The sequence below is a fragment of the Passer montanus genome, unplaced genomic scaffold (assembly GCF_014805655.1).
Source record: "Passer montanus isolate IOZ18808 unplaced genomic scaffold, ASM1480565v1 scaffold13, whole genome shotgun sequence".
Taxonomy (NCBI): Eukaryota; Metazoa; Chordata; class Aves; order Passeriformes; family Passeridae; genus Passer; species Passer montanus.
In genome coordinates this window covers 2,461,008-2,487,961 of record NW_024359832.1, presented here as the reverse complement: position 1 = coordinate 2,487,961, position 26,954 = coordinate 2,461,008, and the positions used below count along the sequence as shown (strand labels likewise).

The following is a 26,954-nucleotide window of genomic DNA, read 5'->3' as shown; positions in this document are numbered from 1 at the left end:
TTGGTTAGCCAGATTTTTCTAAATTTCCTCTGCTTGTTATTTGCTAAGCTTTTTGGGGTAAATATCTGATGCTTTTCTCAGTGTTCATTATTAAGTTTAAATTTTTGCAGAATATATATGTCAGCTGTTAGGCAGATTGTTTTTACTAATGATTTTAAGCTAGAGAGTCAACATTACTGTGGTTGAGAGATGACATTTTTGCATGATGATTGTTAGCTGAAGACCCAAACTGGGTGCATGCTGGGGAGTTTTCCACGTGTGCTGGTGTGGTGGTGATGTCCTCTCCTGTGGGCATGTGCTTCGTTCCAGGGTCAGTGTCTGAGGGCTGAAGACCTATCTAAACATCTGTTTCTCAGACAGCTTGATTGAAGGCCAGAAAGAGCCCTGGTCATTCAAGGGTGCTTGAAATGAACCTTAATAGCTTCCAGGCCTCAAGAAATCTCTGTGCTGCTGCCAGAGTTATCTGTAAAGGAGGGGGAAGAGCAGGCCTTGACTTTTTTATGTGACTAAATTATCCACCATCTGTAGCAAAGCTGTTGCCACATGGCTGTATAAGAAAATGGGAGGCCCTTAACTGGGATAAGTTGGTTTGGGAATCACAGAAGAGGTGTGAGAAGCTTAAGAAAGAACATGCAGATATAATGTTTCTTAAGAAGGTTTCTTTTTAATTCTGCGCACTTATGAAAATAAAATGAATGGAACTTTGAGGAAGAGAACGTGAACTATTTTAGAGACTGCACAGATTTATAGCTTTTATTTATATTCCCTTTGTTTAAACTTTGATCAAGTGGTACATTGGTGGGGTTTGTAGTAAGCATCAGGTTTAGCATTTTACTGCTCAGAAATTACGATTTTCAATGCTTTTAGCAGTTCTTTTCCAAATGAAGAGCATGTGTTTTTGTTATAACATTTCTTAAAATTATAGAAAAATAGGATTATTTTTATTCTATTATAACCAAAACGTGGTTTAAAAAATGAACTTTCAGCTGCCTTTATATTCTGTTGTGCTTTTACCCTGCTATCCTCAGAGAAAAGTCTGCATTTTTACAATGCATCTCACTCTGCCCCCTTGAGAATATGCCATTATTTTTGGACTGTTTCCCTTCTGCAAAGGTTGCGACTTTATTTTGTTTGGTTGGATTTTTTTGTTTTGTTTTTATTCTGGTAGTTTCAAGTCAATTAGTTACCACTAAAAATGCAGACATTGGAATTTGATTGATATGTTACTGTATTGTTGTTCTTCCTTAGCAATTTGAAAAATTAAAAAAAAAAACAACCAAACAGAAAAACAAACCCCAGCAACTGTGTTTCTGAGGTCCTGGAACCTAATAATCTCATGCAGAAGAGCAGATGAGGGTCTGCCTGGCTGGATTGCAGCTTTACACGATTTGGTGTCCTGGTGGTCAGCAAACTGAATGAGACTCCACGACCAATGTGCAATAAAAGTCAAAAACATTGAGCAGCTTTAGAGTGTTCCTGAAAGCTCCCAGTACACTGGTGTTGGCAAACTGATTTTTTGCTTTACTTAGAGAAGTTGTTTATTTTCATCAGACACACTTACAAGCTGTCATGGTTCTTTAGTAGTTTGCCAAAATAAGGTTTAAAAGGAGTATCAGTCATATTTTTAACCTTTTCTAGAGTGTTTTAAAATAATTGGGTGACAGAACAAATGCAGAGTGTGAGTTACCATTAAGCCTACATTACATATAAGCCTATATACCATTAAGGGCTTTGGGTCTCTTCTTTGAGACCAAGCCAAGTGTTTTAAAATAATTGGGTGACAGAACAAATGCAGAGTGTGAGTTACCATTAAGGGCTTTGGGTCTCATCTTTGAGACCAAGCCGTAAGTCTACAAGTAGCCATCCTATTTCTCATGGCAAGCTTATCAGAAGTTAGTGGTAGGCATTCAGATTTTAACTATTTAATTAGATACTGATCATCAAAATATTAGTTTTGTGAAGCAATATCAGATATGGGAGGAAACTGCAGTTGCACAGAGGGGCTGGGGAGGCTCCATCCGTGGAGATATCCTGAAGGTGTCTGGACATGGTACTGGTCAGCTGGTCCTGATGGCCCTGCTTCAGCTGGGGTTTGGTCCTGATGACCTCCACTCATGCCTTCCAACCTCAGTTTTTGTGCCATTTGATCACAAATGTAATTTTCAGGATTCGATCAGCTTACTCTCAGGTCTGAGGTTACAAATGCATTACAAAATCAATGAAGTTGTATTAGTGGCAAATCATAATTTTGAGGTCAGTAGATGTAGCTGTAGTTTTCCTGGTTTTGATGTTTGAATGTTTTTCATGTCCCTTAGAAAAGCAGAATTTTCTATGGGATGGTTAATGCTTCTCCACAGTGTCTTAAATTACTAATTACTGGCATTTGCTTAATGATGTAATCATACAGGGTTTCATAAAAAGACTAGTGCTGTTGCTTCAGGTGTTCCTCTTTTTCACTGAGTTTTCATGCATAGCTGTAATAATCATTAATGTAATATCCTCACTTGGGAATTGGCCAGAGGATCTAAGTTGTGGCAGATAAAATGGGGTTGATCTCAGTTTCTCACTGCTCCAGGACATGAGAAATCTCATTAGACTTGAGCTTTCTCCCTGTGTGATCTGTCTGATCCGTTCTGCTGCTGCAGGAAGCTCAGGAAGATACTTTCTTTCGTGGTAAATGTTGGCAGAGACAGAAACACTTGCCTGTCTTTAGGTCCACAATATCTAAATTGTTACTGATTTTACTTTTTTTAGAAAGACTGGTTACATTGTGCCTTTCTTTAGGACTTGGTGGGGATCTCCCAAACTATGGCTAGAGAAGGCTTCATGTGCTATGTTAATAATTACACTAAGTTCATTTGTATTGAAATTGCAGTTAAATGATGCTGAGTAGCATTTTCTTAGTAGAGAAATTATGAAATGATCATGTCTTTTTAAGCTGTGCTAATTTACCATTGGAGTTGTATTGGTTAACAATGGACAGCGTTCTTTTCTTTCTTTTCTTGTTTTTTTTTTTTTTTTTTTTTGTTTTTTTTTTTTAAAATTTTAGTAAACTCTTAGAACTGCCTTTTTCATCAAGTCAAAATATGAAAATATGTTTTTAAGTAAAGCCTTTGAATTCTTGTCTAACCTCTGATATTTAGGGGTTTTTACCAACATTCTGGCAGGGCAGCATTTCATGGCAATCCAAGAGAGAAGGGGGAGTAGAGACAGCACTGGAGAAAAATTGATTTCAAAAGCAGCCCAAAACATTTGCTATATTTTACTTTTTATGCTTAGTGTTTGCTTTTCTTGAAGCGAGTGTAAGGAAATAGATAACTGTACCAAAATCTAATTTACCCAAATTGTTTAATAGTCCAGAAGTGTGCTGATAAGTGTTGAATGTTTCAAACACTGATCCGAAAACATTACTCAAGTTTATGTAGGATTGTATTTCCTTCGCAGTTAGATACAGGTTCAAGCTAACAGCTTGATAACTCCTATATAAACTTAATGAGGCACTGCTGTATTCTTTTTTCTTTTATTTTTAATGAACAATTTCCTTTCAAAACTTCATTAACTGCGCAAGTCTAATGTATAACATGAAGAACTTTATTGTCCTTTAAGCACTGGAACTCATGTAGACACCCAGAAGCAATATTAAGATTTTCCTGACATTTAGCTTGTTATTGTTGAACTCCTTGGTCTCACTGTCCTGAAAATCTCTTCTTTCTGAATCAGTGATGAAGAACGCTACAGATACAGAGACTATGCAGAGAGGGGCTACGACCGCCATAGGACAAGCAGAGAGAAAGAAGACAGACACAGAGACAGGAGACACAGAGAGAAAGAAGAGACTCGACACAAGTCATCTCGAAGGTTTGATTTCTCTTTTTTTAATAGGATATGAAAGACTTGCCCAGTTAAAAAAAAAAAAAAAGAAAGAAAAAAAGAAGTAAACTTTTAAAAGAACCCCAAACAAACAGGAGTTTTGTGGAAAGACTGTAAACACTTGAATGTGCTACTTGGAACAAGTCTGCCATATAAAACATGGACAGACAAGAAGCAATACTGACCCTGGGTAACCTCGTATTGAGTGACAGTCGGTATGTGAACAGAAATTAGGACACTGGGGAAAGAAGGGTAAAAATGGTGAGTCAGAAAGGGATGGAATGAAGCTGACATTCAGCAGCATGAACAGAACAACTCAACAGTCATTCTAAGTAAAATAATCTTCACAGTCACTTGTTTTACCTGATCCATTTTAAGTTAGAAATAAAAGTTAAGTCCAGAAATTGGGGTTAACTACAATGTCAAATTATTAAGGAATGCCAATAGGTGCATGACATTGTTAAAAGTATTGCTATTAGAATATGGGTTCCAAATGGGGAAAAGCATTCTATTTTTCCCCCAAAAAGTACAGGATGGATAGATAGATGTATGTTCCATTCCAGGAAAAATTCAGTTCTGCGCTGACATCCAAAAACTCTTGAGTTGGGAGCAGATGCCAGTTTTCAAACATGAATGCAGAAGCTGGTTTTTTGGTACTTTTTAATGAAATAGAGCCTGAAGTGTCAAACGTTTGAGGCATGTTTTCTCTCTATTTAGTAACAGCAGACGTCGTCACGACAGTGAAGAAGGGGATAGCCACAGAAGGCACAAACACAAGAAGTCCAAAAGAAGCAAAGAAGGAAAAGAAGCCAGTGGTGAACCTGCTCCTGAACAGGAAAACACTGAAGCTGCCCCTGTGGAATAGGCTTGTGTGATTTTTTTTGCCTACTTGCATATATATTAGTGCCAGAAATAGATTACTATAAATCTTGTTATTTTTCTGGGAATTATAATAATTTGCTCTTAATCTTGTTCTGTTAGTTTGAAATCAAAGGTTACTTTGGTTTTTTTTGAAAATAAAAGAACGAATTTTTCATGTTAAGATTCTTGGACTGACTTTGTCTTTTAAGAAACAGTGAAACAGTGAAAAAACATCTTACATCTAGAGGCTTATGCTCTTACAATATAAGTAGGGCTTAAATTCTTTGTATTAATTGTCTCCTTTTTTCATAAGCCAACGGGAAGGTCATTCTTTCACTGACTTTAGAAACAGTGTGCATTCATTTTTTTATATACCCAACATCTGGAACAGTGTGGGTTTAGCATAGCTTTTGGAGCCATTTTTGGAAAGGTCGTCCTTTACTACAGGGACACACAGGAACTGCAGGCTCTTCAAAAGCCTTGTAATAACGTGAAGCAAAAAAAAAAACCTAGGGAAAGTTGGAAAGGTGCCGATTGTTCTTAGTTGAATGGAACACTGAGCATGGTGATGATACACTTGGTAATTATGTCTGGTTTGTGTGGGTGCATGAGGATGAATTAAGCTGGATAATCATCCCTGCTGCTTTTCAGTGGCTTAAGAGAGAGAGTTCATTTTAGTCTTTGTTCTGGGGGAACAGCTGCCCTTAACATGATAAAGATTAACAGACATATCCTCTTCCCACTGCAAGCTTGTGAGATAAAAACAAGACTGTGGAACATGAGTAATTTGCAGAGAAAGACAAAGGACTATTTTAAAAGACATATAAGACCATCATCACTTTCAGATATACTTCATGCAGAACAGTATCAAGTGTGATTGATAAGGCAGTCCCACAAAAATTTTACTGCTATTCAAAAGACTTACTTGATGGCCTTAGCAGGGTGTAGTGTATTTCCTTAAAAGTAATATTCTATATAAAAATTCCAGATTTAATATTATTAATCAGAACAAACCAGGGAATTGAGGTAATCTGGTTTTGGATGAAAATAATGTCTGTACAAGTACACAGTTACAATTGTTTTTAATTGTTTTAGAAATTTCATTCACAGTTTTACAGACTAACAAACAGTACTTGAAAGTCTTGAAAATACCAGCTTCATGCTGACCATGAAAAGGTACACATAATCAAAGTGCTATTAATGTGTTGGATAAAAACCTTCACCTGATTATTGCAACTAGAAAAATTGCAAGAGATATTTCCATAAGTTATTCAAGGTTTTCTTTTTGTAAATCAAAATAAAGTGGGTGAGCAGAAGCTGTTGCTCCTTAAATTTCATTATTATTATATAACGCATTAAATAGATATATAGTTATGTATAAAAAAACAACAAAAAACCCTTAAGAACACAGGGAAGGAAGGACTTAAGTCTGTAGCTTGGATCACTCTGAAGTGATTTTCTGACGAGTGTCACTGTTTTGCCTAAACTTGACTTTTCTTGACATGCAGGTTGAAATTTCACAAACCTTTTCTTTATAAATACATACTTTACTCCCCAAAAAAGCAAAGACTGGTGTTCATTTTTTTAAAGTGTTTTCCCCATCTTAAGATACTTGTCATACTCTCCATGAAGACTTGTTTTATAAAAATGTGCCAGGCCAGGACACAATTGTGAGAGTAATTTTTCCTTTCAGTTCTTTGAGCATCCTTGCCAAGCAGGCATGCATCATTCCTGATGTGTTCCTGCCATTGACAGCAAGGAGGATGTCACCGCATCTGAAAAAATAAATGCAAGACAACAATTAAACAAGATGACTTCCTAAATGTTTTCAAATGCCAAAGCACACCTTTAAGCTGGGGGAAGGGGTAGAAATGAGTATTATGGTTTCTTCTCTGGCTAACTGCTGTTCATGAATGTGGGAATAAAGCACATGAAAATACTTCACTTGTTTGGGTTTCTTACAAATATATAATTAATGAGACGTATTTGAAAGAAAACATGATATAGTTCATTCTGATGAATCATAGAAGGGCTTCAGTTGAAGGGACTTCAAAGATAATCCAGTTCCAATCCTTGCTCTGGCCAGGGACACATTCTACTAGACCAGGTTGCTCAAAGCCCAAGCCAACCTGTCCTTGAATAAGGAGAAAGAATGCACAACTCTGGGCAACCTGTTCCAGTGTTTCACCACCCTCATATTAAATAATTTCTTTTTGATATCTGCCTAAAACTACTGTCTTTCAGTTTAAAGCCATTGTCCCCTGTCCTAGCACTACATACCCGTGTAAAAAGTCCCTTTCCAGCTTTAGATACTAGAATGGTCCGTGTTCTAGAACAACTGTACCTTTTAAGCCTTGTTAATTGATGTAAGTTTGTGCCATGATTGTGCATTTACTCTCTTCAAGTGTATTGGTGTTTGCAGGGAAGGTGTTTGGTTGGGGTCTTTAGAACTGGAGATGTGGGAAATCTCTGTGCTGGCATGCTTTGTACCACCCCAGAGATCAAACTGACTCTTCTTTTAACTTACTCACATACTAGTAGATTGCTAGACATCTGAAAACATTCTGCTATGAAGGCAGATCTGTTAAATTTCAGGACGCTTGTGTCCTGTTTTCATATCTCCCAGAGTTACTTCTGTATCAGTGAGTCCTTCCCCCGTCCCTGCCACAGCCTTAATGAAAACATGTTTTTTAAAAACTCCCACAAGTTAACCAGAAGAAGAACTTACTTAAATGCTACTTTTTTAATATAGTAATCATTACCTAATTCTGCCATCATTATATGCTGGTGTTCCCCCAACAATGGATTTGATAAAGAATGGTTTGTTCCCAGTATGTTCTTCATAACCTCCTACGATGCTGAAGCCAAGACTTCCAGATGTATTTCTTCGTAATACAATTTCTTTGCAGCTGTACAAATATCTGAAATAAACCAGTTTAATTAAATGTCTTAACTTTAGATTCTGATGAACCACTAATAATGAATCTGCCTTTTCATGAACCCATACACTGTTTTTTAAAGTAGTGCCATATTTCCACTGTATTAAGCACCTACACTTCTGTTCCTGTAGTACTGCTTTCCTGTTACAACCAGATAACCAGTTATCCCAAAAGTAAAATTAGTCTTGGGCTTAAGCATTAAATAAGTTTATTTTATAGGGTAGGAATTATGCAAATGCTCTGGTTGATGTGATGGAGAAAAGCACTTAAGCCTGGATTTAATGTTTGTAAATCAGCAATTCAAAAAGCTGTATTTCTTCTACCTTGTACACCCCAATGACTTATCTTCCAGACATGAGCCTGTTTGTGATTAATTATGTCAAAGTGCTCAGGCACTTACTACTGACTGCTGTGGTGCATGTCAAAGTGTAATAATTTTAAGGCCAATGGAACGAACTACAGAAATGACAGATTACACAAAGACAAAATTGGTAGAATTAGGGATCCTGAGCTTTTCTTTTTGAGTAACCTGATAAGTCACAGCATGGAAGATGAGAGAAACTTATCCACGTGAGTCAGTGCTTTGGAGTACTGAGTCTGCTCTTAAGAAGATAGCTTGTCCTTACTGTAATAATTAATACAAGATTTTGTAGTAAGAGAACTAAAATCTGCTTCTCCCTCCATTTGTCTTTTGAATGTATTTTATGATACTATTATGCTCATCAAAGCCTAGGTTCCCAAACTAGGAATAGGGCAAAACTAAGAATAATGTTACTAGCCTCTTAAATGTTGCCTAATGCTCTGAGTACATTAATTTGTTTCCTTTTTTTTTTTAAAAATGAAATTAGTTCCATTTGTTACTAAGTGATGAAAATTTCTGTCCATAGTACATTACCATCTTATCATCAGTGGTGTCCCCAGGAAGGATTGAAATTTCTGAATGACTAAAAATATATTTGCTACTCCAAATCTTAAAATATAGGCTGACCTACAGCAGGCAACTGTTACAAGCTCTATTCAGAGACTTTTTAGGTTTCTAAGAAGCACCTGACACTTCTATAGGGGGATAAATAGCCTTTATGTTAAAGACTGATATGCCTAGTTTTAAAAATTGTGTTTTAAATAGTGCATTTGCTGTCTTTCACAGCAGTAACACTAGATTAGTCCCCCAGGGCCTACAAATATTCACCTGCTGCCAGGATGGTAGGTATGTAATATTTGCACAAGAATTCACTGGTTGCTAATGTAAGAAACAGGTGACATTTGCTTCTTCCTCAGCAGCCAGGCGTTATTACTTTACCATCCGTGGACTTCTTCAATGTGCAAAATCACTTAAAGCCTCTATGTTTAATGGTACTTATCAAGGTCATGACCAAGCAGTGCCAGGATTCAGCCCTTAGTGCTGTAATTCAGTGTTGATGTTGGGGCAGAGGTCTCTGCTGCCCTGTGCTACACTCACTGTCTTAAGGAGCACATTCCTGAAATCAGCTAAATCCTAATGCCATAGAAAAGTAGTAGGCAAGCAGGTAAGGACAAGAGGATGAAAGGCAGTGAAGCCAAACACACCAAATACAGAATGTGCGTTCTCTGCGTGCAATCTATAAAGCTATTAGTTGCATGGTCTCCATCAGTCCAGAAAACATAAATATATATTTGCTGTCAAAGTGTATGATAAATTTAAGTACAATAGACACAGCATAATAGCATTAGGATTGTTCTCTCGCCAGAGCAGAGAAAACACAGAAAAACCAAGGAAGAGCAGAGAGCAACCACTCTGTTGTGACTCCAAGCCCCCGCTTTGCCTTTTGCCTCACCAAAGGGACTGGGTGTAACCTGCTCTGACAAGAATGCAGTGGAGACATGGAAGTCAGGAGAAGAGGTGCTGGTGTGATGGTCAGTTTGGGAAACCCCCTTTTGTCCCCTTTTCACAAAACATTGACAAGCTTGTCTTCTTGGGTTCCCCATACCCAAATTGGTAATTAAATGTTTTCAGTTATGAAAGCCAAGTCTGCTTTGGCCATGACAATAATGAGTGAGGGATTTCCCTGTCGATTGACCAATAAGTTTACTCACTTCTTTTCACTCACCCTGCTGTGGGTGTTGGTGCAGGCAGGTCCAACCCATCATGACAGCCATAGCTAGAGACTGACTCTTAAAAGAATAGGAATGTCTAGAATGTGTTTATGCCTTTAATTCGACCTTTTCTAATCTCCATCCTGTGGGACAGAGGTACAAGCATGACAGTGCATCAGTGCTGTTCAGCACTGTCACAGCTGTGAAAAACACTGGCAGGCAAAGCTGAGCTGTATGGAATGCAGGTACTGCTTGCTCCAGAGAGTTCAGTGCCTAAGCAGAGATGCCTGCTCTGCCTAAGCAAAGAGCAGCCCAAAGGGAGTCCATTCTTTTAGGGCTGTTTAATCATAAAGACAAGCTACAAAGTACCATAGAGAAAAGATAAAACTATATGAAAGTGCTTAGTGTGTTTGAGTAGCTCATGTTTCTGTGATAATGAAAGCCCCAGTCTGGGTGTTTTACCCAGTCAAAACATAACCCACTAAACCATACCCATAACCCACTAAACTGCAACAGGTCTGAGGAGAACCATCTCCTTGGAAGAGAGCAGCTCACAGTCTTCAGCCTTTATCACTAAATACTCCGAAGATAAGGAATAATTTATGTGTGAACCTGCCTCAAATACAAGATTTGGGGATATACAGTGTCTAGCCACAGGGTCCTATCTTGAGCAATACTACAACTAAGCATCAGTTACTGATGCGGAATTTGTAAGTGCCTGTTTTCAAGTAGTTAAATGTGCAATTCCCTGCTGATTTTCATAAAGCACAAGTAGCCTTATGCTCTAGGAATGAAAACCAGCCCAACTGCAGGAGGACTTCAGCACTAACAGCTATGAAAAAGAGAACTCCCTCCTCCCTCCCCATTACAGTACACAAATGGCAGCCAAGTAAGTAATCTTTAAGAATTGTTTCCACCAGCGTCCTACAGCCCAGACTGAGTTACTTTGGAGGTGTTTCTGTCTTAATTTCTTGTTTTACAACTTGTTCTACCCCACGTTTGCAGAATGACTTTGGCCACCTTGTCTCTTTCTCATCTCACTTTACAGATGAAGAAAAGCACTTCTATGAAGTACTAATGTTTGTAAATGTTATGACAGGACGATCTAGAAAGTATTCTAAGTACTAGCTGAGGGAAGGAAATGTGAGGAGAGCAAAGAAAGGAGAGCAGGAAAACAAGCAGAGGTAAAAGCAGCATCACAGAGCTGGGGAAATGCTCTTCGCCAGCTGTTCCCCGTTATTTCCTTTGTGCATGCTTCACAACAACATGTCCCTCTACCAATAAAGGAGTTCTGTCTTCCTAAACAACAAACAATTAAATTAGCTATCCTGAAATAAGGCTTGGGGCGAGAATGCTTAAGGCCCTGCATCACTGTTTCCTCCCGCCGCCCAGCCCGCAGCCCCGCCGCTTGCGTGCAGGCCAAGTTTTGACAGATGTCAGATGCACATGTGCACGTATTTTATAACCACCACATATTGGATCGTACTACAGAAAGGACGGAGGAGCTGTTTATGTATTATTAAGCCATACAAAAGTGGGATAGCCCAATTCTAAGATCTCGCAAGAAAAGGACAAAATTTAAGTGAGATCCACAAATGCTAAATTAGCAAGATGGCTTTTCCAAGTCTTTGAGCTTTGGTACAAGGGATCAGATAACTTGTCTGATTCTGCTGCTACCATGCAGAAAAATGATATAATTCCCTAATTCTCAATATTTGTGTCTCTTGTCTATACCCATCTCTGTAATATGCATGCAGTCCCTGGGAAATGAAGAGTTCTGTTCTAGTGTTGAAAATCAGGTATTTACAGTAAGCTACTTTGAATCTTGTAACTATTATTAATGTTAGCCTGTTTTGTACTGCATTGGTCATGGACAAAAGTCTGTAGACATGCTCTAGTGTTTAGTTCAACTCAGCACATTTTATGGTACTATTCACAGGATTTTCCTCAAAACTTCATGGATTTGGAACAAAGAAGGAAAGACTCTTCTGTCCCCTCAGTTTCCTGAGCCTGAACATCCCACTCTAAATTGCGAGGTCAAGCTGCCTCTGAACACACCACCTTGCTTGCTGTGAACAGATACACACACTGCACTGCCAGGGCTTGTCTTGAGCCACATCTTTCTCTTCTCAAAAGAATTTAATAATCTACTATCTAGCTTCCTCTTTTTTAAACCATGCCTGTTCCTGGCCTACCAGCTTTACTGCCTTTTCTATTTGTTCAATTTGTCTTATTGCCCATCTTCCCAAGTACTTTGCATGATTGTTCCTGGCCTACCAGCTTTACTGCCTTTTCTATTTGTTCAATTTGTCTTATATAGGTGTGCCCCTTCCTGCCCATCTTCCCAAGTACTTTTCATGAGCCTGCATAATAATGATTTTGACACTTCTGCTTTTCTGTTAGCTGTGCCAAACATTCTTAGACTCACATATCTTGGAACAGTCCTTCTAGTAAATTGTTTTAATTAAAGTAGGTGATTCTTCAACATTTTGCCCCATAACTGCCCTTCAGGCACTTTTTTCAAGATGGACCTGTCAGACAACTATTTAGACAGAATATCATTTTCTCTAACAGCCTGGAAAATGTCACGAGACTGCTGACAATATCTTGGGACCTAGTGAGATGTGATCCTTGCCAAAAGCAAACTGAAAGGCAGAGAAAGGTTAAATGCTCAACCTGGAGCACAATGAGTTAACATGATACACATCCTGGTGACAGAACTTGTTGAAGGACTTTCAGACATCTGACATGGGCCCTGGAGAATCAGAACAATAAGTGAGTGAGCACAATTATGCTTGGGAAGACTGAAGGGTCTGCTAATACCTAGTGAGCAATCCCAAACCTGATCCTCTTGTGCCCCTCCTCAGCCAGTCAGCTCCAGTAAGAAAACAGAGCACTTTTGTTACTGTCACATCTAAGGCGCATTGGTCCCTGTCCCAGGCACTAGTCTGATGTCCAGAGCAGCGTCCCCACTCAGCATACCAATGTCCCCATGTCTCTTTGAAGGAGAAGGGCCATGCTGTGCTCTGTGCACGGCCTCACAGCTGGGGATGGAGTTACAATGAGCTCTTGTCTTCAGCCTCGCTGACACTGGGGCTGATTTTCCTTCAGACGAAAAGAGCTGGAATGCCTTCACACATGCAGCCTTCAGAGGAGGAAGGCTAAAGTGAACTCAGAAACTGTTTCTAAAACAGGAAAACTCATTTTACTGCCAAACTGCAAAGTGGAACTGACTGATGTGAACTCTGAGTGCAAGCCTGCAGTACTGTGGAGCTCTGTCCTTCAGGTCCTCTACCATGCTAATGTACTGGGAACTTCAGGCAGCTGTGAGTAGAAGATGATGACCAGGCAGCTCCATGAAGGGCTGGCATAGGCAGGGTGGGATTGTTTCAGTCCATCTAGCAATGGATGGTGATAGAAGGCAAGACTCAGCACTGCAGATTGCAGCATCTATAAGGCCTCTGGTCTGTTGCTGTCTCTTCACTGAGAGCATTACCTGTGCTCTGGTACCTTCACCGTGGTGCTGGTCAAGCTCAGGAGTGCAGAAGTTAGCAGGAATGAGGATCTCCTTGGGCCTGCCTGTCTTCAGAGACTGAGTGAGGAAAATTTACCATTGCCTGGGGTAGCAAGTTAAGTACTATTTATTGCATATTCTTTTTACTGCTTTTCTTTCACAGATGTAAAGATGTAGTCCTCCCCACTGGAGGAGGAACATTTTGCCTGTGGGTTACAGACACACCGCCTGCCTTCTGCTCTTGCAGTGCTTCAGCACATTCTACAGTCATTAGCATCAGACCAAGCCCTGAAAAACATCTGGCCCTCACAGCAGACCTTGCTGCAAGGTGAATGAGTTCAAAATGGCTCCTGCTAGAAAGAGGGAAACCTGTTATGCAAGAGTAGGAAATGAAGAGGAGTCCTGAAACTGTGCCTAGAGAAAAGCCCACCTGTTCTGCAGACCATCTTTTCCTGCCCTCCTGTAAAAGAGAGACACTGAACTGCTGCCAGAGTTAGGAGTACAGTCAAGAGGAACTTATAATATAAATCCTTCATTCCTTAAAAGTGAGTGTCAGTTTCAACTTTGTGATCCCAGCTTTGCGTATTCACAGATTCACAATGTGTCCTCATTTCATTCTTTCTGGAGTGTCCTGGAAGCTGTAGGTATTACACTGTGCACACTGAGAGCTTAGCGACAGCGATGTGGCTCTCATTATCCTTGCTGAAATGACAACACAGCTGCTTCCTGTGTGTGACAAATGGACTTCTTTCAGGCGGGGGTGGGGTTAAAAGAGGTGATTTGGACATACTGGCCAACTGCACGAACATCTGGGTAAAGTCAAACAATTCAGCTCGATTTGGCTAAGGAGGAGGGCTGTGCAGCTTGAGTGTTGCAGGAGGGGTATCTGCCTTCTGCAGGCTGGTTGAGCCTGAACTCCAGTTCAGCAAGCTCCTGGATCCCTGTAAGATTTTTCTTTCACTCCCTAAGTGCCAGATATGTTTACAAGATTGAAACAATTCAGCATCCTATCCTCCCTCGGGAGGGGAACTGCATGTCTATTTCGCCATGTACACGTACCCATTTACAAAAGGGAGGTATTTAGAGTCAACTCAGTGACAGAGCCTGGATTTAATTAAGATGTCAGTGCAATGAATCAAGCCAAAAGAAAGTATTGCCAGAAAATACAAATCTTTCCTCCCACTCCCCCTCAGCAAGAGGTTGCAATCTGTGGACTTACCGTGGCAGCCCCAGCCACATAACCCAAGACGGTGACCACTCACTGCTCTCAGAGGTCACCTGTGTGTCCTCAGGGGGTGGTAGGTGACCCTGCTCCTCCTGGGCTTCACATGCTCTCATCTCCAGGGCTTTGAGCACCACTGAGGAGTTGGTGTTCTTCAGCAGGGCGACGGCCTCACTCCGGCTGACTCCCGTCAGATCAATCCCGTTCACGTTCAGGAGGATGTCACCTGAGACCAATAAAGCTGATGATAAAAAACCCTGCAGTGTTTCCAGGATCCCCATCCCACCTCCACAAACAAGTGAGTCAAATCCATGGCCAAGAACAGGCTGCCTGATGAGGCTTTTTGTTATTCCTATCGTTTAATGAAGCATATGCTAGTAAACATGCCACAGGCATGAGGAAAGATTCCTGTACACAGAAACTTTGCGTGGCTGGACAGAGGATTTGTCTGGTTTTTTTCCATGTCATGTCCTGCATCTGGAGCTGAACAAACAGCTGGGGTTCTGCTGTACCAGCAAGATTTGGTACTGGTGCCTAGTACTGGTCCAGGTCTCTGGAGTCCACTTACAGCTAACAACATTTGTACTCATCCTAAGCTTGAAACCCAAAGCTCAGTGATGTTTTTTCTCCCAGCTCTCCCTTAGCAGAGAGCTGCCACTCTAGGCTCTTCCTAGGTTGCTTCATGGAATGACATGCTATTATTTTCACATTAATGCCTGTTTGAATGGCTGCAAGCCAAACCATTTTTCTGTATGCCTTATTTATAATACAGGCACAGCAGTCACAGAGAAAAATGCAAAGATGACCTCAATTACTACAGGAAGAACAATAAAGACATCACTAATGTCATGTAAGCAGCCTCAATGCAAAGTGCTCTGCAACCCTACATAGCAGGTTCCCATGCCAGGGCTTTCCTGGGTGCCCTCTGTGCTTGGTCTGGATGCTTCTCCAGGCAGAGATGTATCACTGGCAGTCCAGGCACTGCAAATGAGCATTAGCCTCTTCTTGTGGTTTCTCCCAAATAAGAAGGACAACAGCCCAAGAGCTGCTCTAAATCAGAGGCCTACAGTGCTATTATAACATCACATATTCATTTGTTTGTGATTTTATCAAATTAAACTAGGCTGCGTTTTCCATGCTGCCTCATGATGAATATTTTTTGGAAAGTGTATCCCACTGAGAGGCAGTCATCTCCCAGCAGAAAGAAAGGGGAAATCTGCTGTTTTGCTCCTGTTGTTGTGTTCTCACATGGGTTTCATTGAGTAGACACAATGAAGAAGTTCCCATGTGTGCCAGTGCTGGGCACTGAGACCCAGGCCCCTGGGGTCTGACTGGGTTGCAGCTATTCAGCCCCATTTTTAGGTGCCTTCACTTCTCTCAAACTCAGGACTTCCCTCCAGAAACTGGAGCTCAGTGACTGGACTGAAGGAGAATATAGGGGATGAAGGGTGGGTGAGATGTGTCATAGCTGGATGCAGGCTACTGAGGGATTTGCTCTCTAAGATGGAACATCCTGAAACCTGAGAGTTTCATCTTTCCTCTGCTGCCCAGCTACTCCCACAAAACCAACTGATAAAATATGGTCCTCATCTTGCTCTTAAAGCTTATTCATTTCATCTTTCCTCTGCTGCCCAGCTACTCCCACAAAACCAACTGATAAAACATCTTGCTCTTAAAGCTTATTCACGCAGAAGGGGAGAAATTATTAGCTTTACCATTCTGTTACATCAGTAGCTAAATGGGGTAAGGAAGCCAATATTTCCAGACACGGGGCTGAGCCACAAGGCACTAATATAGCTATATATATATATATATATATATATATTAGTTTTATATTATATATTATATATATATTAGTTTCATATATAATGGGAATTTTGATCCTGTATATTTCATTCAAATTCATTAATGCAATGATAAGTAAGCAAAAAAATATTACTTTAAGAGCACATGTAGGTTGCGCAGTGAATGTATCAGGAGTTAGGAGATGGTGGTGCAAGCTTATTTTCCTGTGAAAAGCTATTTATCTTTTTTTCCTACCAGAATATTCCTATATCCTACTTCACAGAGAGATGCATATTATGGATGCATAATTACGCCTTTTCTGGTAGCTGACTTGAGACCCTCTAATCCAACACATAAAGCAAATAACCCAAGCTCAAAGAACTTCTAGGCCTTTTTTCATAATGCATTCAGAATACTTATGTGCCTGAGAGATGATGCAAAGGACTGCTGAAGATGTCAGAGTGTGAAGCTCTTTCACTATCCCGCAGTTTTCAAAAGAAGCTCTTGATTTAAAGCAGGCTTTCAAAATCCCCCCTTTCTACCTGTTTTTATCCTGCTGTCTCTGCTGATCACTCCTCCAGGTTCCACACTTATCACATAGATAGGCAAATCCCATTCCCGGTTAGATGCTCCACCTGCCACAGTCATTCCCAGTGATTCCGTGTGATCTTTCCGGACAGCCACCACCTTCTCATGACAGGTGACAGTGTGAAGGGTGCTCTGTGATGGAGAAAATAGCAACAACAAACACAGTTTGTGGGCATGGCGACCTCCCTGACAGCTTTGGCATTTTCTATCAAAACAAATATTCATGGAAGTAACACCAAGACACTTCCCAGCCACCTGGCCTGATGGCCAGCAAGACTCCCTCAGGGCCTTAAGTATCTGCAGTCAGACCTACCCACAAGATAACTGTGCTTTAATAGTTAAAGTCAGGCACTGCTCCCATGAAAACCAGAGTTTGTTTTAGTGCTAAGGCTAATAGAGTCAGGTCCTTGAAATGTAAATAAGTAATTTGATTTCAAAAGGAAAAAAAAAGTTCTTGATAATAATAATAATATCACTAGTAGCCATTATATCTTTTACTATCAGGTTGTGCTTCTTATCTTGCTGCTTGCAGTCTGAGCATCATCTGTATAGCTAGTGAGAAGTAGTCCTCTTGGATCTGAGGAATGAAACCATTTGGGACATATTCGAAGAGACATTTTTCATTTGATCTTCCAGATATCTGTGTTTCTATGTAAGTTATGGGTGGAAATACACTTGAAGAATAAGTGTTTCTGTTCAGGAAAAGAGAAGGACATTCACAGTGAAGAGCCAGCAGTTTCCAGGGTGCTCTTAGTGCTTCTGCTTGAAGGGTCAATTCGGGACAGCCATCCTTATATTTCTGCCTCTGAGCAGGAAAAGTTAAATACACACAGCTGGTCATGCAATGGCCAGTGCATGAGTGAGCGTGCAACAAACCCACAGGTGCCCTCAGGAAGGAGAGCCACTGCAATGCAAGCTCCAACAAAACCTGTGAACTGAATGTCACATTTACCATGCACTCAGTTCTTACAGAAGGCAAATAAATCTGGATTTAAATGTTAATTGCTTTGCTCTCCTTAAGTATTTCATAAGCAGTGCTCCTGACATCAACTCCTGACAATCCCAGCCCCTCTTGCAGGAACAGCATTATCCATGCCAGGCTCATGTATAATAGCACGCTTCTAAACACATTTCAAATGTGTATTTAAAAGACTCTTCTTATTCACAAATGTGACCTCACATTTGTAATATGCAAAAATAATCTATAAAACTCATTTAAAGCCATATTAATCTCTTCTTAGGAATCTGACATCTCACAAAGACATTTTACATTGATTCCTGGGCCAGCAGCATGGAAAGTGGAGCAGATGAATCCACAACATCTCCCTAAGTGACAATGATGGGACAAAGGAAAATTATGGCAAGATTTTTTTTATGGGAGTAGGGCAGACTATGTCTTTGATTTGTGCTTTTTTTAAAAGGCATGTTTGGTGGAACTAACTCCACATCAAGATTACTGTGATGCAATGTTAACAACAAAACACGGGACCTTCTAGAAGCTTAGCAAAGGATTTCTCTGTGCTTGAGCAGATGAACAGTAGCTGCTACAGAGCTCCAGAAAAAAAAGGCAAAGAGCTCAGTGGAAAGAAGAATTCTCTCAGTCTCTGAGAGAAAACCAAACAACACAGTTGTTTGGACATACTAGATGGGGTCCATGCAGAACACAGGCACCATGTCAGAATAATTTGGTTTAGGACTTGCAAACAAACCTATGCATTTCTGAAGATTTTAAAACCTTCGGAAAATGTTCTGTTCCAAATAAATTTTATATTCTGATCCAGATAATTTTAACCTTTCACCTTTGTCTTTAAGGGGTAAATATTTTAAACATAGTAATGTTTTGAATGTAATCTTTATGCAAATTAAACAATGTTTCATCCATGTTTTGCAAAAATATCTTTTTTCCCTTGAAAATTAATGGCTTTCCACCAGGAAAAGGCCACTTTTTCAAACATGTGGGATAGGGGTGCTACTAATTTTCCCAAAATCGCAATCTGAAATTTTGTAGCAAAACATGAAATTTGGATTCTATTTGTGGCTCTGAGTGAGAGAGCAGCCCTGTTACTTATGCAGCATACATCCCATCTCAGACAATAAAAACATTAGAGCATTAGTGGGTTTATCAGTATTTTTTGAGGAATCAACACAGGGAGAAAAGATTTCAAAGTACTGTTTGGGAACAAATTGTCCTGCTACATTTCTATGAAGAATTATAGGAGTACCAGTACTTGTATGCTGAACCACAAAGGACCAATTTTCTTTTGAAGCTACCCTTTCCCATGTCATTTTTTATATGGCTGCAGACAGAAAGGATTTGGGGTGACTTGACTGAGACAAAGGCAGTGATGAAAGGAAAGCAAAGCCTTTTTTAGTAAACACACGTAGAACTCGCTTGGAGGTATAATCGATAGCAAGTAAACCAGTTAAAAGGCAGTGTTTATCACTGACTGCATTTCAGTGCATTCTCCTCTAAACAATTGTCCTTCCCTGTCATTTTGAAGCGACCTTGGAGGTCAGGAGAAGAAAAACATAACAGTTCATCTCCTCCTCTTTTTATTTTTTCCTCCTTTTCTGTATATTTACTGGAAAATAAATATTTACAGCAGATTATCACAACATCAAAGCCATGACACGTGTCTTGCAGACAACAAAAAACATCGTTGTGTCTGTTTGGAAAATGTACTTCACCTGAAGGTTAACCTGCTCATATGGTCAGGAAACATTGCCTGCTTCAGCAACATTTTCTTTGCTCTAAGTACTAGACAATTAATTTGAAAGAAATAAGAAAAGAGTTCCAATTAAAAACAAGTGCTATTTAATTAATGGCACAGATCCCAGTGACTTCAAAGGCATTGAATGAGGCCTGTTTATATGTTACAGCCTGGCTTCACAACCTCAGCTGCACAAGAAAGTGTTTGTGACATCTCTTCTCTGAATGCAGGCAGCAGCCAGAAGAGTTTGGGCTGTGCTTCCCCCATCTCTGTACAGAGGAAAACAGATCTATGACACCCTCGGCAGGACCAATCTCTTGGCACACCATACGCCTGGCATTGCGGCCATGAGAAAAGGACACGGTCACAAGAGATCATCCTCTTTTATCCAGAACCTTGTGGGCAACATGGCTGGTCACCACTGGCCTGGAAGAGAGGCACCTCCCCACGCTGTACAGATGGAGGTTGGTTGTCCTGAGGCCAAGAGCTTGGCCCAAAGTGGCTCCTGAGCCAGTGCAGGAGCCAGTCAGCTGCTGGAAGCTAGAGCTTATTTTTGATGCTGAATACAGCCATGGGTTGAAAGCAGATTTCAGCCAATGTATACATACATGCTCTACAGTGAGAGGACTTTCACTCAAAGAGAGCATTCCTGACCATCTAATATCACTTTTATATCACAGCTCAGGGTACAGAAAATGCCTTAGAATTAGCCAGAAATCAAGGCAGCTAGCAATCCACATATAATAAAGCAATCCCACTGATGGCAGTAAGTAGCAGACTCATCAGACCACACACACATGGGAGACTCCCCTGACAGTGAGGCCCAACCAACAAGGATTACCTTGGTTTTTGGGCAGGAGCCTGTGCTGCATTAGGACACTGTACAGGCCCTAGGCTTGCAAGCATTACTCCTGCAGTAATGCCTATTTAAAATAAATGACATTTTTAAATCTTTCAAGACCAGTTTAAAAATCTTGAATTGCAAATTATGTTCAGTTAAACCTTCAGCAAAATATCACGAAATATTGAAACTGACACAGTCATGCCCCATAAAAGGGCAACTAACACTCCAGTAATGTTTGTATCAGACCAAAAGTCCACAGTGCTTGAAGCTCATTGTGTCCACTGGCTGTACTGATCTGCTGATCTACTGCCAGAGCATTTTCTCTGATAGAAGCCCTCTACTACACACACAGAAAGCTAAAGGGAGGTAGGAACAGTTCAGAACTTTCTTTTTTTTGGCTGTGCTCTTCCCTGGAAAGTGCCCAAATGGTGGCATTGGACAGAAGCCCACAGCAGTACACCCACTCATGTGCTTAGGCAGTACCCATCTCTTGTGGAAAACTGGAAATCCCCCTAAAAGCTGTGGCCTATGCAACAAGAGATGATTCATTAGTCTTTATAGCACTTGCTCATTAAAGGAGTGTTATGAAACTAATATTGTGCCTTCAATCTCACAGCTACCCAAAATATTGTGGGACTTACCAAGAACTCCCATCCAACATCTCTTGCTACAGGAAGAGAAAGGAGGATCTTAGGGCAGAGAGAGACAAGCTCTGTTCCCAAATAATCCCATGTGGTATCAATTAATTACTCAGACCAACATGGTAGTGTTAGCAGGTGCTTGGATCTTCCCTAGGAAGCATACAGTAGCAACACAAGCTAATTGCTGTCCTACACATATATTCCTAAGGAAATCATTGCTTCATTAGAAAGTCATGCCTTTCAGATGCATGATTAGTTGGGTATTATTTGCTACTTGGTAGCAGCTACTGAACACTGCCTGCTTTCTGTTTTAACTCCTGCTAATCTGGTCCCACCTAATAAGAGCTGTGATTGTGACTTTGTGGAAAAGGAAAACTAAAAATACGTAAATATATACTAGCATTTTTAACACATAAAACCACTGAATAATGTAGTTTTAAAAGACCTGCAAAAATGAGTATATTTTAGCATTTGTAAAATCCAGAGCTAGACTTGTCTCTAGGCTGACAGCTGTGCACCAGATATTTGGTCCAGATGTCCCTTTAAGGACACAACTGGCTGTCCATCAAGAAGGATGAACTTAAGCCCTGCCTGTACACCTCTCTGATACACCCCTGGCACCGCTGGCTAGGGTCAGGCTTGCATGGATTTGCATAAGTGATGACACTCAGGATGATTTATGTAAATTAGCCAGACACGTGGCTTAAATTTAGTGAAACAAATCCAGTTTCTGCAAGGACAAGCCTTGTTCTGTCTAAAGTGGAAAGAATAACACTGAGCAAGCTCAGAAAACATATTTTCAAAACTCTAGCTGCATTGGTTCCTACTTAGAACCTTGTATGTTTGAGCATCAGCATCTCTCTGCCTTAGGCAAAGAGAATATTGCGAGTCTAGATGCACTGAACACACGCTCTGACCAGGTACACAGGGACAGCTGGGGCACATTTTGGTAACCACAGCCTCATCTGGGTGAGATGGCTGCTCTGTGCTGTGTCCCTGGTTGGTGCTGCACACCAGCAGCCCTTGCAGACCCCACACCAGGCAAGTTCCAGGTGCTGCCAGAGCAGAAGAAACAAACTTTGGGTCTAAAGCTTCACAGAAAGTCCTCATGCTCTCAGCAGCCAGGGCGTTTTAATAAATGAGCAACAGCCTAATGATGACCATAATTTTCATGTAGGTTATGAGAATCTTTCAGGCCAGCATGTGAAAGCTTTTTGTCTGAAGACTATGCTACAGATGGAAAAACTTCAGAAAAAATTTCTTTTGTTTGGAGCACATTGTCCTCTGCAGATTCACACTGCTGGTCAGATCTGTGGCCGTGACCAGGACACTGCACCACCACTGCCCATTGCCTTCTCTTTCCCTCCCCACGCCAGGCAGAGTCAGGGCAGAACCAGTGGATAAATAAGAATGAGCAGCACAGCCTTTGTGTTTCCACTGCCAAGTAAGTCATGCCTTTTCTGGTGACAGAAGCCAGAGATAACACCCTTAGACATGCAGCACTAGCTGCCCTCCCATCCCCCTGTCCCATGAGACACCTCCAAGTGCCCTCACCTTGCCGGGGGTGTTTCTCTCGGCGGGACAAGGCTGGGAGCTGCCAGCGCTGGAACTCCAGCCCGTCTCCTGCAGCAGGTCGGGGGTCTGCTGCCTGCTCTGCCGCGACACCACGAAGTGAACCTGCTTCTCGCTGGCCTGTGGGAGGAGCACAGTGTGAATCCCATGGTGCAACAAACCCCTGCATCCCAGCCCCAGAGCATCTGAAATGCAGAAACCACTTAAACATTGATTGGATTTCCTGTTAATGAGGTTGCTGTGACATAAAGCAGTAGCATGTGTTCAGGTCAATGAAGTTCATAAAGGTTTACTGCCAGCTACTTAATATTTCTCTTGAAAATTTTGTGTTAACTCTAAAAAATCCTTTCTACCTGCCCCAAATTTGGCTGAAAGCAGTGATCCACCACAGTGGGCATTGATCAGTTCTCACCTACACCTGTGTATACCACTGCAAAGCAGCGATTTGCCTGCCATGGTAGAGAGACAGGCAGACTACCACAGCTGTTGCTGCCCGATGAATGGAAAAGCTGAAAAAGATACAATTAACCCTGAAACCAGGGATGTGCTTAGGCTTGCCCAGTGAAAGTGGGGAATGAACAATGTAATTAAGTTCACCTGCATGCAATGAGCATGACAAATGTAAGGAAGCTTGAAGAAAGGGACAAAAGGTATTTTCTTTAGTGCAATAAAATCCTCCTGCAGCAGAGCACGGAGAAAGAGGGTAGGCATAAGCAAGCACACAGGATAATGAAGTTTAGGATGGGAAAGCAACTCACAAACTCTCACTCTAGGAAGAGCAGCTTCAAAGCAAATAACCCAAACTCAAAGAACTTCTAGGCCTTTTTTCATAATGCAGTCAGAATATTTGTGTGTCTGAGAGATGATGCAAAGCTTCTACTGAGGTAATATTTGTTTGTTAAAGGGGCTCTGTGTGTGTTTGCCTGATATTAGTGTTAGTTCTGTGTACAGGTGGGGCTTTTTTCTGTCTTATTGAATCAGCACTGTTTCCCTAGAAACAAATGGCTTCATTTGCACCTCAGTGAGGCTCCTATGAATCTGTTCAAGACAACAGTGATACAAAGATAAAGCTGAGAGGCGGTGGGGTTTACCCAGATAAATCATAGATGCCTGCCATAAACAAATATACTAAACTAAAATGAAGAACAGCGTAGCAATAACCACAGTGCTACAGAAGCATACTCAGAAGATGTAAAAATTAATCCTCTAATCTCCTTCTCTCTAGGCTAAAGACCTCGCTGTTTTGCCAGGAAGGAGGGGCTCCTAATGACCAGTGTGCAGAGGCACTCCTGCCTGCTTGCTCTCCGGTTATACTGGAGGAACTGTTCAGTCTCCAACGTGAAGCCCCCCACAAACACATCTGGAGCCTGATGCCCTGGGGTGCAGTTGCAATGCTTGTTGGTACCACAGCCCCAGGGGCTGCAGACGTCCTGGCTCGCTTGCTAGCACTGCTCACTGGGGAGAAGCTCCAAGGAAAGCTGGCACTGAAAAAGCAGCTGAAAACCAATCCCAGATCCAGTTGCACTATTGAAATCAAATCTCCCACAGACAATCAACAGAAGCCAGAGGAAGCTTCTGGGAATTTTGTTTTTGTAGCTTGGTTTGTCCTTTCTGGAGCTGAATTCAATAGCTGTAGCTGAGAGTTAAAAAAAGCTTTGGAAAAATGTCATTTTAGTTAAGAAAAAGCAACCTACCTCTCCTAAACCTCCAACTTCAAGCTTGAAAAATACATGTTCAAGCCATGTTATTTTCAGTGAAGCAAAAAAATATGCATGTCTTTGTTACTTTCCCAATGTCTTGGGGGATGCTATTTTTTTTACTAGAAACTCAAATCTTCACAGCTTCATAATATATCATTTGGTGCAAACACATGTATTTCAAAACTCTGGATGTTGGACTCAACCGGTACCCAAAAGCAGAATTCTGTATGTTGGAAGAAAGAAAAGCACCCTGGTCCCTAGTTTGTAATATGACTGAGGTGGAACAGAACAACATGAGATTAAACCTCCCAAGGACATGTGGCCCTATGAAAATCCAGTTTTCTCTAAAATGAACAGTTTCAACTTAGCACAACTTCTTTTTGAAATTTATCTGCTGCCACATGGTAAGCCTCAAAGCTGGTTATTTAGAGAAAGATTGTAAAACATGATTAATTCTCATAGAACAGCTAGCAAAAGTTCAACAAGAGTCTCTGTTGCAATGGCACATTTGTCTACGGGCCAGTCAAGCTGAGTAGTTTCTCAGAAGTCAGAGTGGTTTAGAAAGTTATCCAAACAACAAGGACAGCTTTTGTATTTACATACATGTGAAAACCCATTAATGTTTCTACTGATCAGATTATTTATTGCTGGTTCATTCTGATCTCTCCCTCCCTCTTACCAGTGGCTTTTCCCACAATTCTTTCTCTGTATTTTATGCTGAAGTGAAAAGTAAAGAAAGGAGGTGAGCTTTGATACCAAGTGCAAGTCGGAGCTGAAACACTCTACTAGAATTAAAATCTGTCACAGCCAAGGCAAATCAAGCAGGAAGGCAGAGACACAATGGAAACTCCTGAGCATCTAGTGGATAATTGCATTTTAGAAAGGGGCAGCAGGGTTGCTTTTGGCACAAGCTGCCCCATGTCTCACCAGGGTGATGGAGCACAGATATGCTCCACACCATAACCTGCTTGTCAAAGGCAGTTGTTGGGCAGCAGAGCTGCTCGTCTGTTCCTAGAAGCTGCTCTGAGCCATGGTGGGGGAAGGAGGTGAGGAGGAGGGTGAACATCTGGGGTCAGTAAAGTCTGGCTCAGCCCATGGAGCTTGGCTTGATGTGCTCACATGGGCACCCCGTATCTGTTACCTTGCACCTTTTCTTGTCACTCTCATGGAAAACAGATGTGGACTGTCTCCTTATTTAGATTCAAAGTGCCACTTCTGACACAAGGCCATGGCTTAAGATGATGTGACAAACAGGAGGCAGCAAATTCCCAAGTGTTATGATGTGTGCACGTTCCTAATTAGCACTTATACATTTTCTTCAGTTCTTGTGACAGAGCTTAGAGCTTATAAACAGCCAGACACTTAAACTACTGATTAGCAACTGCTTCACATATGCTATTGTATAGTTTCTATAGGCTTCAATTGTCTCAAATATTCATTATTTAAAAGTCAAAAATAATCAGATTACACAGAAATCTGACAGTCTTCCTGCTGTGCTTGGTTTAACAAGCCACTGCACTTTTTAGTGAATGATCTGTTTTTAAAGAAATTGATGGTGTATTTGCAGCTTTCACCACCATAAATTAGAAGACCTCAATGCACTGCAAGTGGCATGCTGAGCTCTCAACAGGCAGGAAGGATGCTGTTGAGAAGTCAGAGGACACAGTGAAACAGCCCTTCGTGTAAGAAGCAAATGCAAAACACCTGTGGCTTCAGTATAAAGGTTTTCTTCTGGCATAATATGGAAACAGGAAAGGCAAATGATAATTGATGAAAAACATAACAAAAAAGACACAGGTTCCAGGAATTTTGCATTAGATAAATGTGATTCATAGAGCTTACATCAATGCAATATAATCCTGGCTGTTTGGAAACCTGAGTTTCCCCTTTGATGGGCTTGTTTAAATTCCCAGGGATTGGTGTGCATTTCAAGAATTATTGTAATTAACATTCACTTTTTGGAGACCAATAAGGGCTTTGGTTGCACTTTTAAACACTTGTATGTGAATACTCTTGTTAGTATTTTTTTCCATTTCATCTCATGTGTTTTTTGCTTATGAAGCACTGATGCCTTGTTTTGTAGCCATAAAGAACTGTTCCAAGAATAATAGTTTTTTAGAAAATTTTTCATTCCAGACTTGTTGCCCTCAGAGAATTTAAACCTTTCCCCTTCTGCCTTCTGTTCCCAGTTAGTGAGCTACATAAGGTAATCCAGAAAGGTCTGCACCAGAATTTCAACAACTGGCATTATGTAAACGCATGGCATTTTTTTACCTATGCTATAAACTTCACAATAAAAGTTGGCTACAACCAACCGTGAGTATATGCTAACACAGAAATCCTTTCCACAAAATGCATGGATTTGACTGTTTTTTTCAGTCTGACTGACATTACCCTGATTATACCCATCAGAAAGAAGAAGAAGCTGGCCTAATTTGACATCTTGTTACTGAAGCCCGTGAATTTCTTCAAAATGTGAACAGTCTTTCAAATGCTTTCAAATGAAATTCAAAATTGCACAAGTATAATAACAGCTATAAATACGAGATAAAAGCAACAAAAGATTCTTGGCTTTGCTTTTTATGTGGAAGTTTTCTAAAAACATAGTCTGTAAACAAAGAACCCAAATTGGTT

At 40.8% G+C, this 26,954-nt stretch overlaps 2 protein-coding genes across 13 annotated transcripts in view; one reads left to right on the top strand and one right to left on the bottom strand.

The window, feature by feature from the left end:
- The window catches only part of FIP1L1 (factor interacting with PAPOLA and CPSF1), a 36,693-nt gene extending 31,781 nt beyond the window's left edge, over positions 1 to 4,912 (top strand). For all 8 annotated transcript variants that reach the window (XM_039698844.1, XM_039698838.1, XM_039698845.1 and 5 more), the window contains 2 exons: positions 3,721 to 3,858; positions 4,588 to 4,912. In XM_039698844.1, coding sequence (XP_039554778.1) covers positions 3,721 to 3,858; positions 4,588 to 4,735 — 286 coding nt within the window. In that variant the 3' untranslated portion in view covers positions 4,736 to 4,912. The remainder of the gene's footprint in view (positions 1 to 3,720; positions 3,859 to 4,587) is intronic.
- Positions 4,913 to 5,796: 884 nt separating this feature from the next.
- The window catches only part of LNX1 (ligand of numb-protein X 1), a 123,440-nt gene continuing 102,282 nt past the window's right edge, over positions 5,797 to 26,954 (bottom strand). For all 5 annotated transcript variants that reach the window (XM_039698835.1, XM_039698831.1, XM_039698833.1 and 2 more), the window contains 5 exons: positions 22,603 to 22,740; positions 16,807 to 16,984; positions 14,477 to 14,705; positions 7,494 to 7,652; positions 5,797 to 6,506 (listed from right to left, as the gene is read on the bottom strand). In XM_039698835.1, coding sequence (XP_039554769.1) covers positions 6,371 to 6,506; positions 7,494 to 7,652; positions 14,477 to 14,705; positions 16,807 to 16,984; positions 22,603 to 22,740 — 840 coding nt within the window. In that variant the 3' untranslated portion in view covers positions 5,797 to 6,370. The remainder of the gene's footprint in view (positions 6,507 to 7,493; positions 7,653 to 14,476; positions 14,706 to 16,806; positions 16,985 to 22,602; positions 22,741 to 26,954) is intronic.